The sequence below is a fragment of the Temnothorax nylanderi genome, unplaced genomic scaffold (genome assembly GCF_030848795.1).
Source record: "Temnothorax nylanderi isolate EJ_2023f unplaced genomic scaffold, tnyl_v1.0 TNYL_tig1163_pilon, whole genome shotgun sequence".
Lineage (NCBI taxonomy): Eukaryota > Metazoa > Arthropoda > Insecta > Hymenoptera > Formicidae > Temnothorax > Temnothorax nylanderi.
The window spans coordinates 12955-33740 of NW_027250225.1; the positions used below are offsets into that span (position 1 = coordinate 12955).

The 20786-nt window shown below is 47.3% G+C and overlaps 4 protein-coding genes across 4 annotated transcripts; 3 read left to right on the forward strand and 1 right to left on the reverse strand.

Moving 5' to 3' along the window:
* Positions 1 to 1897: 1897 nt before the first annotated feature.
* LOC139786835 (uncharacterized) lies at positions 1898 to 3244 on the reverse strand. The gene is made up of 2 exons (XM_071725937.1): positions 1969 to 3244; positions 1898 to 1916 (listed from the first exon to the last, which is right to left on the reverse strand). Exons 1-2 carry the CDS (start codon positions 3003 to 3005, stop codon positions 1898 to 1900), a joined length of 1056 nt encoding a protein of 351 aa, XP_071582038.1. The 5' UTR covers positions 3006 to 3244.
* A 3540-nt stretch (positions 3245 to 6784) lies between these two features.
* LOC139786836 (uncharacterized) lies at positions 6785 to 7666 on the forward strand. Its single transcript, XM_071725938.1, has one exon. It carries the CDS (start codon positions 6785 to 6787, stop codon positions 7664 to 7666), a length of 882 nt encoding a protein of 293 aa, XP_071582039.1.
* A 784-nt stretch (positions 7667 to 8450) lies between these two features.
* LOC139786837 (uncharacterized) lies at positions 8451 to 9827 on the forward strand. The gene has a single exon (XM_071725939.1). The coding sequence runs from the start codon at positions 8451 to 8453 to the stop codon at positions 9825 to 9827; it is 1377 nt and encodes a 458-aa protein (XP_071582040.1).
* A 6334-nt stretch (positions 9828 to 16161) lies between these two features.
* On the forward strand, positions 16162 to 18035 carry LOC139786839 (uncharacterized). The gene is made up of 2 exons (XM_071725940.1): positions 16162 to 16258; positions 16597 to 18035. The coding sequence occupies exons 1-2, from the start codon at positions 16162 to 16164 to the stop codon at positions 18033 to 18035; spliced, it is 1536 nt and encodes a 511-aa protein (XP_071582041.1).
* Positions 18036 to 20786: the final 2751 nt, after the last annotated feature.

The following is a 20786-nucleotide window of genomic DNA, read 5'->3' on the forward strand; positions in this document are numbered from 1 at the left end:
CTCGAACTCATTTTTGGCCAGTGTTCTAAATTTTGTATTGAGTTCGATGTAAGTGCGGAGCCACGCAGATTGAGCGAATTGCAATACGCGATGTATTTTTGTGACGCGAAGGCCATGGTGCGTGCACTGCTGTAGGTTGCGGTAGTGTATGACGTAACGCTTCTTATCGTACAGCGTGGCGAGAAGTTTTTCCTGCTGTTTGCCGGGCGGTTTATCGCGCGTCGGACAGAACGGTAGGTCGGCGTGCGCGTCGTGTTTATTCTCCGGATACTCGAGATCGACTTCGAGAATATAACCCGTGGGCGAATCCAAAGCGATCGCGCTAAAGTCGAAATTCGAAACGTCTTCGACCCATTGAAAATCTGCGTAGGGCAGTGGCTGACACATCGCCCAACCGTACAAGTTGTTTACATCGAAGTACATCAAGTACGAAGACGGTTTCGATGAATCGTAATATTGCATGTACTTGTTGTTGGCTTGCGCGTATCTGTTTGAACATTGACTCAGACCACCGCGTATACCGCGTTCGATGAACAAGACCATGTCAATGTCGGTGAGCAGTTCGAAATTGATACACGTATGTTTCAACATGGCGTCCCACGTGAAACCTGGCAAAGTGTAGTAGTACGCTGGATCGAGTCCATAACTCGCGATACAGCTGTCGCGGAAATTTTCAAACACGTCGGCCAACAGCAAGACATCGGTTTTGAGGTATAGATCGCTGTATTCGCCCAGAGTTCGAACGGAGAATCGCTGCCATACGTTCGCGGCGTGCGCGTAATCGCTCTCGGATACGGTGTCACCGGTCAAGAAACTGTAAAATGAATCGCGCGGCGGTAAACACGTGTCCTCCAACTTTTCGATGCTGTCCACGTATTCGTATGGAAAGACACCTTTTCGCGTCAAAAGATCAAAGTCCTCGGTCGATAATTGTGAAAATTGAGAACGTACAGTTTTTAACTGATCTTTGCATAGAAAAGATGCTAATTTATCGAGGCTGCTACTCAAAAATTTATACGAATCGATGAATCTTAATTTTATGTCGCTTCGCGAATCTGATCCGTCGGCTGTATCTTTCACGTGCTTCGTGAATGAGATGTACTTTTCTTTTGTTATCGGTAGTACATCGACCGAGCCTTCGAACGCGGCAGCTATCTCCGTGATAATGAAATGCGCGTCGTAGCCCGATAAATTGTGGAAAATTACGGGGATGTAATGCGAATCTTTATAATTCAGATTGCAGTTCGAATGTGCGGGACCTCTATATCGACCGGTCAAGTGGCAATGATCGCGTACTCGCACGTCGTCTGGCGCGAACGGTTTTTCGCAAATGTGACATTGCGCCGCGCTGCGAAATATCTCCCACTCGTCTCGCGTTAGATCTACCATGCGAACATTCTCGGACAAGATAGCCTTTACGCGATGCGCCAATCCTTTCAGTTCCTCGGCGAACCACGCGACGCAATCCTTATCGCGGCGAAATCGATACGCAGATAACGAGTCGTCGTACGAGCACCGCACGTAGTATCCTATACTACATACCCGATGATGTTGAAACCTGAACGTGGGCGTTGTCGGATCCGCTTCCGTCTTCTCAAGGGTACATTCCAGGTCGGCGTACACGACATATTGAAGCCGCTCTTTCCTGCTGTGATTCTTGAAACTCAGCCACTTGTCGTCCTCGCTCGGTAGTCGGATTGCGCAGTTGTTTATCTTCTGACAGTCGACGGTGTGCGCTTCCAATTTCTCGCTCGTGTAGAAATAGTGCAAACATCTGCAAAAAAAACAAATATTGTAAATTATTAAATAAAATATTGTATAATTTTATTAAAAAGGAGTATAAGTACTCACCGATCGCAAAAGTATTTCCGACCACGGTGCGTGCTCAATTGCGAGCTCACGAGGCGGGATAGATTCTTGATCCACGCGAAATGTCCAACGTTGTCGTCTCGCGGGTCCTGCACGTACAGTAGATTTACGTGTTTTTCTCTCTTCAGGTCGGTGAGTCGTATCGGGAGAACGTTCGGCGTCTTCTCCCCCTCGACAGTATATACGTTGATCGACACGTCGTTGAATCGTTCGAAGTTTTTAATTTGACTCAACGTCACTGGAAACTCAATGTCTCGTAAATTCAGCACTGTTGTATAATGAGGATACGAAGATTCCCGTTCCGAATGTCTTTCGGCTGGATGTAGAGCAGCCACCACCGACCACGCGAAGCATGCATTGTCCATAGATTGCACGTTGATCACCGCTCCCTTCAATTTAATTTGTTGCGGTAATTTGATGTAACATCCCGCGCGCAAAGGATTGTACTTGTTCACGTTCACTGTCAAATTGAGTATACGCGATAACGCCCACCCGCTGTCGCGTTCCTGAAACTCTTCGAGTTTCGCTAATGTAGGCTCGATAACGTGTAGCTTGTACCACTCGCGCAGATCGGACCGATCGGACGAACGAAAGAGTTCGCAGTTTCTCGTGCTGATACTTTTGTTCGCACGTTTGTCACCCGTCACAAACTCACCGTTGAACACAGTGTTTATCTTTACACTTGCGTGTCTTTGCATGACGTTCCGCACATGATCGAGCACGATGACTTCAGCATCTTCGAGAAATTTTTGCGGTTCGATGTAATTTGTATTTATCACTGCACCGGTCAATACACGGCTTTCGAACGCGGCATCGATCTCTCGCCAGACGAGTCTTTCCACGTTTTCGTTACCGCTACTACTGCCCGCCGCGTACTCACCACCGATATGTACGAACCGTCTCTGTAATAGAGTCTTCGCACCTTCGAGTCGCGCGATTCTTGCCACTAAAGATTGTCTGTGTCCCGGATTGTTTGTTTCGCGGATTGAGAGCCGCGGACGTTTGGAACGACAGTCTTCTTCGAGCTGCTCGATAAACTCCTCGCATCGCTGTGCCCATGCAAAATATTCGCCCAAGGTAGCGATTTGGTCGGATCGTTCCAACAGGTCGCGTTCCGTTTCATCGGGATGTTCCATGTTTTTTTTAGATTACGTCACATTCTTCGATGGAGCACTTGCACGTGACTCGATCACACACTGGACAACGTCGACAGAAATATAGAATGGAATAATGTTTAAGCATAAGATTATAAAGACTGAAGAAGGGGACATCAAAGTGCCAATCATTAAAATCATTAAGTTCACGGTCAAGAGCTCTTTGAATCGATGTATGATTAGGACCTATTATCTTATTAAAGATATGTAAAATTGATCTCTGTCTGTTCATGTTTTTCATCACAGCCAATTCGACGCACTTCCCAATGTCTGTGCGAATTTGAATGAGCATAGTATCAGTGAGCATGAGCATATCAGTAATAATTTTATTCGCCCAATAGCGATACTCCTGATACTCCGAATCAAAGTCAGGTTTAGAGTAAAAATCATAAAAATAAGAATTATCACGAGCTTCACGAGCTTCACGTTCTTTTGCCTCGTCCCGCAGCCGCCGATACAATTTCCGTCTCACGTTATCCGAATCCCATTCATAAGGATAATTAATATAGTCGATAGCGACTCTTTGTTTAACGCTGCGTCGATCAGTTCCGCGTATACCTAGTTCGCGATCGCGAAGAAACTGCACCGGTGATGTCACATCCGTCAATTTCACTCCTCGATCTTCTTCACGCAGAACATTGGCGACATCGTTTATTAAATCATCGTCAGAATTCTCTTCTTCACTTGACCATTCCATGTTGCGCACGTTATATATATAATGTTTCACACGCGATAATGTTTTTTTTTTATCACTTCGTGCAAGTTGGGCACATGTCGCATGGATATATTTGGAACAATAGAGTATTACGACAATTTGTGCATAATTGAACGTTCATTATCTCGTACGGTTCGGTTACATGCTCTCGACGTTTACTTATGTGCTCACCTGTGTCTGGTGAAGCAAGCATACACGTATAACACAGTTTATCCGAACCGTATATATAATAAAAATAAATTGCGCAACACTTCGTACGTCCATCTAACGCTAGAAATTCGGGACGCGACACTATTTTTTTCACAACTTCTCTCCGGTTATAGTCTTCATCGCTGTTGTAAGTGCTGTCCAGTGACAATGGACGATCCTCTTCGGATGAATCCGCATCCATTATTGCCTCGAAATTATTGTCCATCTCTATTTTTGTTTACAGTTTTTGAAAAAATGTTTTTTTTTTTTATAACACCCACTTGACACAAAAAAACTTCAGCCCCCGAGTATGAACTTTTAAGAGCCGCGATAATGTTTTCTTTTCTTATCGTGTGCAAATCGGGCACATATTACATGGGAATAATATATACAATGCTGCACGACATCTTGAACAATACCGGCCATGCATCGTTCCGCGTAACGCAACGAAGTGTCTTAGGCGAGCGTACATACCCTCCCTAAGGTCCCATAGAGCAATCATGCACGAAAAACATAGTGCAAGTGCACCACCCGTTGAAAAATAAAAATATATTACACAATGTCTTGTACGTAAATTTAACGCAGCGATTTCCCAATGCAGCACTATTCTATCGATGACTTCATTATGATCGTTGTCTTCATCACTGAAATAATCACTGTCGTCCGCGCGATCCTCGTCTGCATTCATATCGAAATTATTGTCCATCTACATTTTTTTGTTCATTGTTACAAAAAAATGTTTTCTTTATACCGCCCACTTGACACAAAAAAACCTTCACCCTCGAACATGAACGTTCGCGTTGCGAAAGCTAGCCGAAGACTGATCCGCAAGATGTGGATCCATAATCATCCTGACGACAATGGATGCTATGCGTTTGTATAATTGTCGTTAGACATATTTTGTTTATACATTCCAGCAGCCGGACATCGGCGCTCGCTTTTTGTAATATGCCGCGCCATAACCGAATACCGCCCGCGACGGTTAAATCGTAATCGGCAGCGGCTCTTCCTAGAAAAAACATGAAGAGGACTCCGCAACGGTTAAATCGTCGCCGGTGGCAAATTTTATCAATTGTTTACCTCGACTATTTTATCTTTAAACCGTCGTCGGACCATCGGTGCTCGCTTTTGTAGTGTGAGACGCCGTAACCGAATGGCGGCTCGCATGTTCTAGAAGGGTGAGATCATTGCAGAGACAAGTGTCTAACTCGCTGTTTTGTTTATATTCGCCGATAAAATTCCAGCAGCCGAACGGCGCCCGTTAGTAATACCCCGCGCCGAAAACGCGAATCCCCTCCCCCGCGGACCCTCTCGCCATAGAACGCGGACACCTACCCCCCCCCCGCTGACCCCCTCGGTCAAGAACGTGGACACCTACCCCCCCCCCTGGCGGTACCCCTTGTCAACGATATCGCCCTAGAACGCTGACACCTACCCCCCCCCCCCGCGGAACCCCTCGGCCAAGAACGTGGACACCTAACACCCCCCCCCCTTGGCGGTACCCCTTGTCAACGATATGTTTATCAATATTTGATAAACAACATGTCCCGACGCGCTCGCCGCCCTCGAGTGTCCCTCCCCCGCCCCGCTCCCCCCTCGGAGCTCCCGGGGCCGTAGGCACATAGTACTCCTACTTATTCGCGAAGTGAATATTCTTCGTGAAAGCGAACATTCTTCGAGATCGCTCGAATGACTCCAAACCGCGACGGTTTACTTCCCCCCTTTTTTTTTGGTGTTTTCGAGCAAACGGCTCACAGGTGTTTCTCGCGTGATCGCAAGCACCGCGACCAATCAGCGTTTCTCACGTCACCTAATTCCTCGCGGCCTAACGCGAAGCTCCGGCCGCGATCCCTTACCTGCTCCGGCCGGGACGGCAGTGAGCCATCACAAATCGTACGCGATACGTGTATTTATTGCCGTCGAGAAAATGGAGTAGAATTCAGTATTGAAATAGCGAGTGCGAAATTGAAACGCGCATATGTCAGACAGTGTAACTCGCTTTAAATAAAGTGACTCTTGTCTCGTTTTACACGAGAAACCTGACTCTTATTTTCTTGTGCTTTCCTCGGCGCGCTACACGAAAACTTCGAGCGGTCCACTAACATTTAATGGTCCTTCGAGCCGGATTAGTGATTAAAAGACCGGCATAGACAGTTCGACCGCCTCAATAGTGATCGCGTTGTGCTGCTCCGAGACAGACGGACCGTCGCGCTCACTAGACTCGCGAGAAAAAGGAGTTCGCCGTTCGAACCGTCGCCCATCACGGTGTGATCGGACAGTCATTACCGGTTTATCGGGTACTTCGCGATACGTGCCCTCGACTCCGTGGCTCACTCCGAACATTGAGCGCTCTGCACCCGCTCTCCTAAAGATTGGTGCCTTGTGTTTTTGTGAAGTGCTCCGGAGGCTCCTGCGTGACCTCCAGCAACAGGATCGTGCCATTACGCTACGCATCCGCCGCCCGACGAGCGCTCTGCTGCGACGTTTCATACGGCCCTGGCGCCCGCGAGTATCGCCTTGTTGCTCGCCACTGAATCGCACAGGAGCACACCTCCTGTTCGACCACGAGCGTTCTGCACCCGCTCGCTAAAGATCGGTGCCCCCTGTGCATACAAAACCCGGTGCTCCCGGTTTTGCTCTGCTCCTGCGGCTTCTGCGTGATTTCCAGCAACCGCGTTGAGATACGCTCACCGCCACCCGACGGGCGCCCTGCGCTGAGACGTTCCATACGTCCCTGACTCCCGCGAGTATCGCCCCGCTTCTCGCCGCGGAGTCGTGCAAGAGCGTCTTCGCTCTTCTATCAGATTGACACCCCGGTGTCAGATCGTTGTCGATAAGATCCAGACATCTCGCCAACATGTCTCTGGATCTCAAGAACCTCCTCATCGCCCAAGGCGATACGATTGCTACGCTCACGCGATCGCTGACGAACTTTAAGAAGCTTGCCAAGGCTCAGGTCACCCTCCCCAAGACGAAAGGGAGACTGACGAACTTGGAAGCGCTCTGGGCGCAAACTCGAGCCCTTCATATCCAGATTCTGCAGACGGCTACGGCGGAGGAGAAGAAGTCAACCCCCTACTTTCAACAAGAGGAAATTCTCGCCGCCGAGGAAGCCTACTTCGACGCAGTGGACCACCTACAAGACGTCATCGGTAGATTAAGTAACGACGCCCCGAGCGCGCCGTATCGAGGTAACGAGTCTTCTTATCGCGACGCGCACTCCGGAGTGTCATTGCATCTGCCTCGTATCTCGCTTCCGAACTTTTCTGGTGCTTTCGCTGAATGGGAAAATTTTCGCGGAATCTTCGAGTCTCTCGTAGCAAACAGTGAATCGTTGACAAGAACGCAAAAATTACATTATCTGAAAGCGAGCCTCTCCGGCGAGGCCGCGTCGTTGATTAATAACATTCAAATTTCTGACGCGAACTACGAGGCAGCTTGGCAACTTTTTACCAACGAATACGACAACCGCAACGCGATTATTCACGCGCATATCCATTCGTTCGCCGACTTACCGAAAATGAAAAACGAGAACGTGACCGAGTTGAAAAAACTTCGCGATAGTGTGTCCGCATCTCTCGCCGCGTTAACGACTCTCGAACGTCCCGTCGATGCGTGGGACGACCTCCTAGTTTATATTATCTCGCAAAAGTTCAGTCCGCGAACGCGAAATGAATGGCATCTTAAACGAGGCGACACGGATGCCTACCCAACGTATAAGAGAGTCATGAAATCATAAAATCATGAATCTCCGCATTCGCGGTCTCACGGATTACCCTTCGCAATCCGACTCTGCGCCGAATAATTCACGCGGTAAAGCACGTACTTCGGTGAATAATGTGTCGCCCGTCAAATGCGTCCGTTGTTCCGGAAACCATGGTCTGACAAAGTGTGATAAATTTTTAAGTCTGCCGGTTGAGCAGCGTCGACTCGTCGCGCGACAGCATAAATGTTGCTTTAATTGTTTGAGGACCGAGCATTATTTAAAGAATTGTCCGAGTAAAGGACGTTGCAATCGATGCCGTCAAGCACACCATTCACTGCTTCACAGCGAGGGTGCAGAACATAGTAACCCATGTACGCTTTCCGCGATTAATTCGCTGTCCTCAGCTCCGTCAGCTGTGTCAGTCGCCGCTGCCTCCGAGTCACCGGCCGCGCCCTCAGCGTCCGTTCAAACCGTGCATGCTTCTCGAGAGGTAAAGCAGCCGCCTCATGTACTTCTCGCCCCCGCTTATGTTAGTCTAAGTACAATCGAGGGCCGTACGTTTAAGGTGCGTGCACTGCTAGATCAGGGCTCGACATACAGTTTCATATCAGAATCTCTTTGTCAGACAATGCGAACCAGGCGTCATCGTGCCGCGTTGAAAATACATTGTTTTGGCGAAAAATTTAATGGAGTCGCGCGGTCACAAGTTAATCTTACTCTCGCGCCCTGCGACAAACAGGGACCGATATTCCCCTTCTCGGGCTACGTATATCAAAGAATCACTTCATATACAGCCTCTCAAACGAAGCCTGCCGCAATGTGGCCGCATCTACGCGATTTACACTTAGCAGATCCTGATCCCTCCTGTAATCACCCGATTCATGTCCTCATTGGAGCGGATTTATACGGGTCCCTGCTACTCGACGGCCTACGTCAAGGCCCGGTCGGCACACCGACGGGCCAGCTTACGATTTTCGGATGGATCCTCTCCGGTCCCGTCGGCCCTGCGCGCCCGGCCGGAGAGTCCGCTTCTGTCCTGAATTGCGTATCCTGCGAGGATACGAATTCCTTAATTCAAAGTTTTTGGGAGGACGAAAGTATCCCCTCTCGAACTCCTCTCACCGAAGAGGACGATCGTTGCGAGAGGCATTTTGCGACGACTCATTCTCGCGATTCACAAGGACGCTACATTGTGCGTTTGCCGTTCAAAAACGGCCCCCCTCGCATCGGCGACACATTTCGAAAGGCTTCCTTTCTGTACTCCAATATGGAACGCCGACTCTCGCGGAAACCAGAAATCGCCGCGCAGTATCACGATTTTCTAAGGGAATACAAATCGATGGGGCACATGGAGGCGGTGCGGGCGGACGAGCGCCCCCCTTATCCCCCGATATACATCCCGCATCATTTTGTTTTACGCGAATCGAGTACAACGACCAAGTTACGCGTTGTGTTTAACGCCTCAAGCGCATCGGCCGACAAAACCTCGCTCAATGATTTCCTAATGGCGGGACCTAAACTTCAACAAGACATCGCCGCGATAATCCTGCGCTGGCGACTCCTTCGGTACGTGTACATGGCTGACATTGCTAAAATGTTCCGACAAATACTCGTGCATCGGGATGACGCGGACTATCAACGAATTCTTTGGCGTCCTCCCGACAGTCTGTTGATTCGGCTTTACCGCTTACTCACCGTGACCTACGGGCAAAAACCTTCGCCTTTTCTCGCACAGCGCTCCCTTCTCCAATTAGCTCGCGATGAAGGTAAAGACTTCCCCGACGCGGTCACTATAATCGAAGAGTCGACCTACGTCGATGATGTTCTTTTCGGAGCAGACGACCTTCTGTCTGTGCTCGAAAAGCGCAAGCAACTCGTGGGCATAATGAATCGCGGATGTTTTCCCCTTCGAAAATGGGCCGCGAATTCAGCCGAACTTTTGACGGATATTCCAGAGGACCAACGGGAATCCTCGGACTATCCGATCAATCGCGATGACACGCTCAAGGTCCTCGGCCTGTCTTGGTCTCCGCGCGATGACTCGTTTCGTTTCGTAATTTCGCCATACGCCGTGACAGTTCATACTAAGCGCTCCGTTTTATCATTTATTGCAAAGCTGTATTTGCCCCCTCGGCTGGGCGTCACCGATAGTCATCGCGGTCAAGATGTTGATGCAAGAGCTCTGGCTCCGTAAAATTGATTGGGATGCTCCCATCCCCGATGATCTTCTGCATCATTGGATCAATTACGTTTCAGACTTGCCTAATATTAGCAAAATACGCATTCCTCGATGGACAGGGATGCGTCAAGATAAACTCGATGTTGAATTGCACGGCTTCGCGGACGCCTCCACTCGCGCTTACGCCGCGGTAGTTTTCCTCCGAATTGTGCATTCTCCCTCTAACATTCAAGTCATCCTCCTCGCGGCCAAAACAAAAGTCGCGCCATTGAAAACCGTTAGCGTTCCACGATTGGAACTTAACGCCGTCGTTCTATTAATTCGATTGATAGAATGGGTAAGAAACACCACGCGCTTGATGCGAGCTCTTTTATTTGGATGGACTGATTCCCAAATCGTATTAGCTTGGCTTCAACAACATCCATCCCGATGGAATTCCTATGTCGCGAACCGCGTCTCCGAGGTGCAGACGCGCCTTCCGACCGTACGTTGGCAACACGTTCGCTCCCAGGAAAATCCTGCCGACTGCGCTTCGCGCGGTTTTACTGCCGCCGATCTCGTCAATCATGAATTATGGTGGTCTGGGCCCCGGTGGCTTAGCACATCCCCGGCCTCGTGGCCGATCCCCCCGACTCCTATCGAAAAGGACATTTTACAAACGGTATCTTCCGAAGCGCGTAAAGCTACCGTTCATCTCGTCGATTCAACTCCTGAGTGGGATCTGCCCACCTCCTGCTCGAGCTGGATCCGACTTCTTCGTATTACCGCGTACATTCGACGTTTTGTTCAAAACTTAAAAAATAAAGTCGCCTCTTCGGTAATCGTCAAGTCTCCCTTGACCGCAGAGGAGATCCACGAAGCTTCCGTCTTTTGGCTTCGATCGGCACAAGCGACTTGTTTTTCGGATGACTTGAAAGCTTTAAACGCTCATGTCGCTGTATCGCGATCAAGTTCCTTACGCTCTCTCCACCCCTTTATCGGGAAAGATCAATTAATCCGGCTTGGCGGGCGGCTCGAGAACTCCGCGCTGAGTTACAATGAGCGACACCCCGTCATACTCCCCAGACATCATATTGCCGAACTTTTGATCGATCAAGCACACCGACGCTCCCTCCATGGAGGGACTCAACTCACGCTTAGATGTCTCCGTCAAAATTATTGGTTAATTTCAGCGCGAAGCATGATCAAATCTCACATTCATAAATGTGTTACATGCGTTCGATATTCCGCGAAAACTCCGACGCAACTAATGGGTGATCTCCCGAGTCCCCGAGTAAATCCTGCTCCTCCGTTCTCTCACACGGGCATAGATTACGCCGGACCTATGAACATTACCCCCGTTGTCGGTCGCGGTCAAAAGGGGAGCAAACACTACGTCGCGGTATTCGTTTGTCTCGCCACTCCAACGCAGCTTCCGCGCGCTTGTGAACAACCCCTCCCTTAAGGAAATTCTCGCTAACGACGGTGTACGGTGGCATTTCGTGCCCCCTGCGGCACCACACTTCGGCGGGCTTTGGGAGGCTGGAGTGAAGAGCTTTAAGCACCATCTCAAGCGAATGACTGGTGCTCGCACTCTGTCTCGCTCTGAATTCGTTACGCTTTTATGTAAGATAGAGGCTTGCTTGAACTCGCGACCGATCTCTCCACTTAGCGACGATCCGTCCGATTATACCGCTTTGACGCCTGGTCATTTCCTTATCGGCCGACCGCTCACGAGCGTACCGGAGGAATCCGTACTCGAAATCAATGCGAATCGTTTGTCGCGATGGCAACACGTACAATTAATGCTCGAACAAATCTGGCGTTCTTGGTCGTCGGACTATTTACATTCATTGCAACAGCGCGTTAAATGGACCGAATCTCACGATAATCCGAAGGTTGATGAGTTAGTTTTACTTAAGAATAACCTACTCCCTCCTTCAAAGTGGGAACTCGCAAGGATTCAGCAAGTCCATCCCGGACTTGACGGTCGCGTTCGCGTCGTCACATTGCGCACCGCCAATTCCGAGCTTAAACGACCAATAACGCAGATCTGTCGGTTGCCTGCATCTATCCGTCCACCGGGACCCGTAGAATCTCGTTAAATTTAAGCCAGCGTTTTTCTTCTCTCATTAGATTTAAGGACATTGTGTTAACTCTAACAAGTGTATATAATGTATATAAAGTTGTATAATAAGACGTCCACACGCTCCTCTATGCGACCTTGTCAATCCCCGTTTGTTTCGCATTCCGTCGAATACGAGGTGGGCGGCATGTTGCGAATCAAATAAATGAATATTCGCGAAGTGAATATTCTTCGTGAAAGCGAACATTCTTCGAGATCGCTCGAATGACTCCAAACCGCGACGGTTTACTTCCCCCCTTTTTTTGTGTGTTTTCGAGCAAACGGCTCACAGGTGTTTCTCGCGTGATCGCAAGCACCGCGACCAATCAGCGTTTCTCACGTCACCGAAATCCTCGCGGCCTAACGCGAAGCTCCGGCCGCGATCCCTTGCCTGCTCCGGCCGGGACGGCAGTGAGCCATCACAAATCGTACGCGATACTTGTATTTATTGCCGTCGAGAAAACGGAGTAGAATTCAGTATTGAAATAGCGAGTGCGAAATTGAAAAGCGCATATGTCAGACAGTCAGTGATGGGAGTAACGCGTTACAAAAGTAACGCGTTACTGTAATATATTACTTTTGCTAGTAACTAGTAATATAACGCGCTACTTTTCAATATAGTAATTTAGTAATAGTAATATATTACTTTTTACAGTTACTAGTAACGCAAATGTGCATTACTTTTGCGTTACTTTTACGACTGGCGCTGATTGGTCATCGGCCGATGGCGCCATGGATTTACTTGTACGTTCCCCTTGCCCCGTGGAGGGGCCAAGGAACGAATTATTGGCCGCGTTCAGCAGATTCAACAGTTGAGCAACTTTACTAGATTTTTCTATAATATATGAAGATATAATGGCTGCATTCCTATATTCACTGTCAGTACTGCAAATCTATATTTTACGTCACGTATACTATAGTTTTTCAGTACTGAAAGTTACTGACAGTGAATATCGGAATGCAGCCAATATAGATAAATTTAGTAACGTTGCTCAACTGTTGAGTCTGCTGAACGCGGCCATTGTCGGGTAGTGTACACGGTCACCCTTGTCCCTTGTGTATGTATCCCCTGAATCAGGGAGGATTCCCCTCTATTACAATTTGGCGTGTTGCGCGTCTCGAAACCTGGCATCACTGTCTATGTCTACTCTATGGTGACGTCACACGTGATGTGCGTTTATTTTCCGCTTTCATTCACGCTAAATAGTATTTAATTCCCAATGGAAGGTCGAAGTTCATTTGAACGATCCGTGTACACGGAATTCTTTGAACTCCGAACGATTACGAAAGATGGGAAAAACATCGATGTGAAATGTAAGCTATGTCCGCCGACAAAGAAGACCTACAGAACTTCGGTGAAGAGTACGTCAAATTTAAAGAAGCATCTGGAGGTAAGAACTAAGAAATTAGTAATTATACGGGCAGTGTGTGTATTTAGAATAATGCGGGTATGCGGGATGATGCGGCGAATGCGAGCCCTAACCTAACATAACCTTAACCGACTAACCCTAAACCGTACTGGCTGCTTTGACGTGAATGCGGGTTGTCCGAAAACTGGCCAGTATCTTAAAACAATGAGATGATTGATGAGAAACTAAAAGTGAAATGGACTAAGATTGACTATGAAAGTGAAAAACTGGTGATTGGTGAAATGAGGAATTAAAAATCAGACGAACCGCTATTGACAGACTGACAATGACAGTATCCTGAGCTTTTAAGACAGGCCTGCGGCCGGTTTGCATTTTTCGGCCGATTTTATCTATTGCCATCTTCACTTCTTTTGTTTCGTAAAATCTTGACAACTCGCGGAAACTTCAGACGCTTGAGTTCAGGGACGATATTAGCTGTAAATCGTGTGGCTGTAAATTAGCTGTAAACGCTTCGATGCGTGTTCCCGTGCTCTGTTTACTGTTATTATTTTTATTACCATATTATAAAATTTGTGACGTGACATTTGTCGCGTCCTCCACCCAGACGGTAGCTCGGCCGAGGGGAAGGTCGGGGATGGCGCCTCGGCCCGAGTCGAGGGAGGGCAATCTGCGATTACTAATCTTTTAGTTAAGTTCCGTAGGAAAAACCGGTGGTGCCGGAGAACGAGATCAACGAAATTATGTAACGACGAAAGTCGCGACGAGGGAAGGACGGGCGCAGGGAGGACGCACGGCGGAGTGGTCGGCCGACGGGCGGGCTACCGGGACCTGCCGCGAAGGAAGCGCCGAAAACGCCTCGCACAGCACGATACGGCCCCGCCGCAGCAGGACGACCCAGGCTCGCCCCGACGGCGACGAGAGGGCCGAGCGGCGCCGCCACGGCCTGGCCAGCCGGGCGGGAAACCGCGAGGGGCCCACGCACGCACGCCGCAGCTTGCTCGAACGGCCCGCGGAAAGTAGCGGAAGTCGTCGGTAGCGTCGCGAGCAGGGCGACACACACGCAACCAATCGGCGGGGCGGAAGGACCGTGAGCGTGAGGGCGCGCGGGGGCCCAAGGTAGTCCCGCCGAGCCGACCTCTCGACACTGTCGAACGAGCCGCAGCCGAGAAGCCATCTCTGGACGAGCGCCCCGACGCCGCCGAGCAGCAGCGAGCAGCTTTCTTGTAAGATCTCCACTCCGGTACTGCCGCGATATTAAGGACTCGATCTCGGCCACGGCCCCGTACGGGTGAGCGTGAATACCGATTAGATTACCGTGCAGATCGACCGGGTTAACCTCTGCACGTGGTTGCCGGCTCCCGTTGCCGTGGATGCCGGTTCGCTTGTCGTGGTGTGCCGTTGAGATCGCGGGTGCGTGGCCGGCCGGGATCGTAGTCAGGAAGATTTGTGAGGGCCCTCCTCGAAAGCTCCGAACGCGGTCGACAGTCAATTCGCGTTATTTGTTAATGTGGCATATTCGTGAGTCGTGGGCGGAAGCGCACTGCGGGCGGTGCGCCCCGGCAGATATCGTTGTATAGAGTAGCGTGGTCGCGGAAGGCGGTGCTCGCCGTGTGCGGAGGAGCATCGTGCGGGCGTTGTGTCGAGAGCTTCGCGGATATCTCGCGTCGTGTGTGCGAGCAAGTATCGCCGCGCTTGCTCGAGAAGGAATTTCGCGAACGTGCGTCTGAGGAGTGCATTGCGTAGGGCACATTGTGCCGCGTCGAGGGCTTCGCGGATATTTTGCGTCGCGTGTGCGAGCAAGTATCGTCGCGCTTGCCCGAAGGGAACTTCGCGAGCGTGCTGTACATTCACGTTTCGGGAACCATGTCGTGTTTCGCGAGCGTACCGGGAGCTCGCGTTTCGCGTGCCGCGCCGTGTTTGTGAGGGTTATTGTTTGTGAGAGTTATTGCGTGTTCGAGTACGGTGTCGCGTACGCGCGGCCGACTGTGCATTCGTGTTTGATGTGTGGCGCCGGAGTTTTGGGAAGGGTTGCGTATGCGGATTGAGGATATTTACACGGAGCAAGTTTACCGCTTTTCCGCGACCGTCCGGGTTGAGAGTGCTGAGCTCGCTTAAGAGCCTCGCGGTTATTTTGCGCCGTCCGTTCGGACAAGTCTTATCGCGCCCACTCGAAGGAAGAGAGCCTCGCGGACATGCGGCGATCACGCACCCCGTGCGTGCGTTAGGCGCCGGCTCAATTATCGCGGTGCTACCGAACATCGGTACCGCCTCCGATCCTGAATTCCGACCATACTGTGCATACCGCTTATGTGAAATATATCTCTATCGTTATTATTCGCTACCATTTATTTTGTGTCGATTGCGTTACGTCCCCTCTCCACCGTCACCCTCGTGTCATGGAACTGCGCCCTGAGCTCGCGCCGAGGTCGTAAGAACGAACATTGTCGAGACGTGGTGCGCGTCTCTAATCGCACCTGGCGCCCAACCAGAAGGTATCGATAAAGATCCCGGATACGGAAGTTACGGTAAGAGATTTGACACTGTTGTCCTCCTCGAGCTATCGTCTGGTCATTAGACGGTTAATTTGCAGCCGCGCCCCTTCGGCCGGCGAGACCGCGGGAAATCGGGTTGCAAATTACAGTATTATAATTAAAATTACAGTAAAATTAGTTACATTATGTAATTTATGTTACAGACATCACATCCTAGCGCAATTGAAAAGCTAAATACTCTCAAGAGGAAGGTGGATGATTCAAGTGCTGACAAGTTGGCCAAGAAATCATTGGCACAGCCTTCTGTTACAGAAGTCATTGGTTCTGGTCGTGTCACGCAGTTCAAGGTGGATAGTTTGATTATTGACTTCGTGGTGAATGACATGCAGGCTTTCAGCATTGTCGAACAGCCATCTTTTATCAATCTTGTAACTGGTCTGCAACCGGGAAAGGTGGTCATGAGCAGGAAAACTCTTGTTGGTTAGTAAAAAGATTTTGCACCACAACTTTAGACTATACAGTATTAGTCCTGTAGTATTAACAAAAATTGGCTTACTGCCATTACTGGTCACTAATCCCAATGGACAATGATTTTCGACCCTGGCCCACTCCCGACGTTCTGGTTCATCATATTTTTATTAAGTTATAAAGCCATTGTGGCTGCTTCCGTTATATGAATTATAGGCCTTCATGTATATTATATTTGTTGACAACTTGACATGTAAGTTACAACAAACACAATTTAATTGTGCACAACCCTACTTTTTTCCAGTAGATTAAATCATAGTAAATAAAATTAAATGCTATATCTGTTACAGAACGTGTGGCGAAACAGTTTAGTGATATGAAAGAGAATCTAATCAAGACCTTAGCAAGCGTTTCGACTGTTTGTACTACGGCTGACATTTGGACTCATCATAATCGCAGTTTTTTTGGCGTTACTGTCCACTGGATCGACTGTGACACACTTCAACGAAAGTCAGCTGCTTTGCCATGCTGCAGAATACAGGGGAAGCATAAATACGATCTTATAGCGTCAACTCTTGAGAGCATTCACATCAAGTACAAGATAGATCTAAAGGTGTGTTCGACAACTACTGACAACGGCAGCAATTTTGTAAAGGCTTTCACTGTTTTCGCGGAATGTGAGGGATCTCAGACTACAACCATTCTGTCCCAAAATAAGGATGATGAGGTGGTTTACAGCAGCGTGACAGACGTGCTGAATCAGTCAGAGCAGAGCGAGAACACTTATTCGCTGCCACCCCATCTGAGATGTGCAGCGCACACATTGAATCTTGTTGCTGTGCACGATGCCGAATCTGCTTGTGACGATGCACAGTATAAAAAGATCATGCGAAGCACCATGGCCAAATGTTCTGCTGCTTGGAACAAGGCTAGTCGCAGTACTCAAGCTGCTGAGGTAGTTCGCAATAAGTGCAATCTGACGTTGATTGTTCCCAATGCGACGCGATGGAATTCCACTTTCTATGCGATGGAGAGAATTCACCGCATTGCAACTCAGGCTGAAGGCTTGTTGAATGAGATATGTGAACAGATTGGAGTTGCCATCTTCAGGCCTGCAGAAATTACCTTTATTGCTGAGTTTGTGCAAGCAGTGCAGCCCTTGGCAAATGCTCTGAACATCCTGCAGTCGGAGCTGAAATGCTTCATGGGAATCCTGATTCCCACCATTATTTGCCTGAAAAAGAAGTTGTCCGAAGTCAGGCAGTCTGTGAAGCTCGTTGTTCCGCTAGTTGATGCTCTTCTTAAAGGCATTGAGGCTCGCTTTGATAACCTTCTGCAGCGTGAAGACCTCATTCTGGCTAGCATAGTGCATCCGCAGTTCCGTTTGCGATGGATGGACAGCGAAGAGAAGAAACTCAGAGGCAAGGCTCTGTTACTTGATGCCATGCAGCAACTGGATGAACATGCATCTGGGTCATCTCAATCTGAAACTTCTGCATCAGTCTCTGAAGACAGCTTCTTCAACTTCAAGGAGTCGGCACCAGCCAGTGTCAGCATGTCTTCCCAGATGGACATGTATCTGGCTGACCCTTCCAGAGAAATGTCTTCTCTCAAGAGCTACCCTATAGTCAAGAAGATATTTCTGAACACTAATACAGCTCTGCCATCTAGCGCACCTGTTGAACGCCTATTCAGCCTTGGTGGACAAGTGATGACTGCAAGAAGAAATAGACTCACCGACGAACACTTCGAAATGTTGCTCCTTCTTCGAGCCAACAGAAATGTCTAATCATTGTGACTCTCTGACTATAAAGACTAGTCTGTGGGACTTAAACTGGGTAAACTGTAAAGCTGGAGACACAATGCCAGGCAACAGGAATAGGAACAGGGAATAACCGTGTATTAATGCCTGTGCATTAATACACGGTTTCCAATAGGTTGAAATCTATTACCTGTGGTTATTCCCTGTTCCTATTCCTGTTGCCTGGCATTGTGTCTCCAGCTTAAAATGCGATTGATTATTGTAACACCAGTAACACTATGCATACAACTTTAATAAACGCATTTTGATATATTTACTTGTATGAGAATCTCAATATGGCAAACTATACTTATGTAAAAATAACGCAAGAGTAACGCGTTACTTTACATAGTAACTAGTAATAGTAATATATTACTGTTATAGAAAAGTAATAAGTAATAGTAATATATTACATTCACTGAAAAGTAACTAGTAATAGTAATTTATTACTTTTATTAGTAACTAGCACAACACTGCAGACAGTGTAACCCGCTTTAAATAAAGTGACTCTTGTCTCGTTTTACACGAGAAACCTGACTCTTATTTTCTTGTGCTTTCCTCGGCGCGCTACACGAAAACTTCGAGCGGTCCACTAACGAAAGTATACGTTTGATCGTGTAACTGGGGCTTAATCGAGTTAATTTTTTCAAGGGTAATTTAATGGTAATTATAACGATATAACATACAAAACATTAAAATCTAATGTACTGCTCCTTCGTAATTCTATTTACACACAAAATCCTTCTTGTCACATCTTTGTTGGGAAAATCCTTAGTATAATGAGAACAAATTATTTATGCTATATATTATATCTACAAGAAAGGGAGAAGCAAAGAGAAACGAAAGAAAAGAAAGACCGGAACAAACATCCACATGTCGTACGAAAGTGAATATGATTAGTTAAAGACAAGTATAATAAGCGTGCAAGCCTTAGCTACAATTATTCATTCTCGCTTTTTTTACAATCAAAGCTTCTTACTTTTAATCCGTTAGAACAAACAAATTCCCTATTCTTTCCCGCTGTTCTTCTCATATTATCCATATTATTGTGTATTTGCAATTTCACTAATTATTTTCGAAAATTCAGTTGGTTAAGAACAGGGGTGTCGAAAGTAGAGCTGGTGATTTACTTCGAAGGCTTCGATGTTCCAACTTCGAAGCTTCGAAGAATCAAAATGATACAATTATTAATTTAATATAATAATAATAATAGTACCGCAATAGAAACACATTTATAAAATTATATGACAAAATCCAAATAAAATTTCTAATATTGTAATTATGTCGCTTATGTCGCAAATATATTTTTCGAAGCTTCGAAGCTGTCGAAGAGTAACAACCCTAGTCGAATGTGAGGAGGCTCGACTATTAAAAGCGCGTATTATTGTATATTGTACATACATACACACGGCATGGCAAATGCATTGTTCAAAATTCTACCTGAGTTTAGTATCTGTGAGTTTCACATGCATAAAAGTAAATACGTAGGACTAAAAGTAAGTAAACAACTTATGGTAATTCTTCAGTTTAGCTACCCCAGCACAGAAATCGATGAAATTAGGCTTATTCGACGCGTTTTTGCGTAAAACCAAAAAAAAGAATCTGGCAGAAAAAAGTGTCGCTCTGCCCCGCGAAGCGAGATATTAATCGTTAAAGTTGACAGGAATCAGGTTATGATTCCTGTCATACCGACGAGATGTAGCGACCATGAACATGCCCCGCGACAACATGCGCTGCATGCGCATGCTCCGTGTCCGCACGCGCATGCAAAAGTGCGCAAATTTGAAACTAGTGCGCGAAATGAGAACTACAATGAAACAAATGAAGCGCGCTAAAATCATACGTGAAGTCGCAGGCACGTACAATGTTAGGATTATTAGATTTCACACATCTCACTTACAATTAATAGATTTTTTAATTCAGCATGGCGTATTAGCAAATACAATTAAGTGTAGTCAGTGCGGTAACGATATAAATATTGATAAAGATACATTAACATATCGATGTGGAAGACGGTATTACATAAAAAATCTACATAAAAAACGTGTCTCCAAAAAGTGCGATTTTTACAAAAGTGCCAAAACTGACTTCCACAGAAGTCACCTAGACATTGCTACTATTTGTAAAATAGTAGCATGTTTTTTAATGTTCCGACATCCACGTCACGATGACACAATGGATGAGACTGGCGTAGCGTCAGCCACGATTATAAATTGGTTCAATTTTTGCCGAGAGGTAATTATATCTTAATTTATCTTAATAATTGCACTGTATAGTAAAGAAAAATATATAATAATTAATGTAGAAAACTAAATGTTAATATTATTTTTTTACTTGCAGGTCTGTGTGTTCTGGACAGATAAACATAGTGTAAAGCTTGGTAGTCCAGGACGCACAGTTGAAATTGATGAAGCAAAAATTGGAAAGCGCAAATACAATCGTGGCCGACTTGTAAAAGGTAATTGGATTTTTGGAGGATACGAGCGAGATTCGAAGAAGATCTTCATCGTTCCAGTCGAGGATCGGACAGAAAAGACACCCCTGGCGTGCATCAAGGAATGGATTCTGCCAGGAACCACGATCGTGTCAGATTGTTGGAAGTCTTACAATTGCTTAAGCAATGAAGACTTTCAACATCTGACAGTGAACCATTCCTACAATTTTGTCGATCCTGAGAGTGGTGAAAAATGTTAAATATATATATATATATAGATAGCTAATTATATTATTAATGTTGCA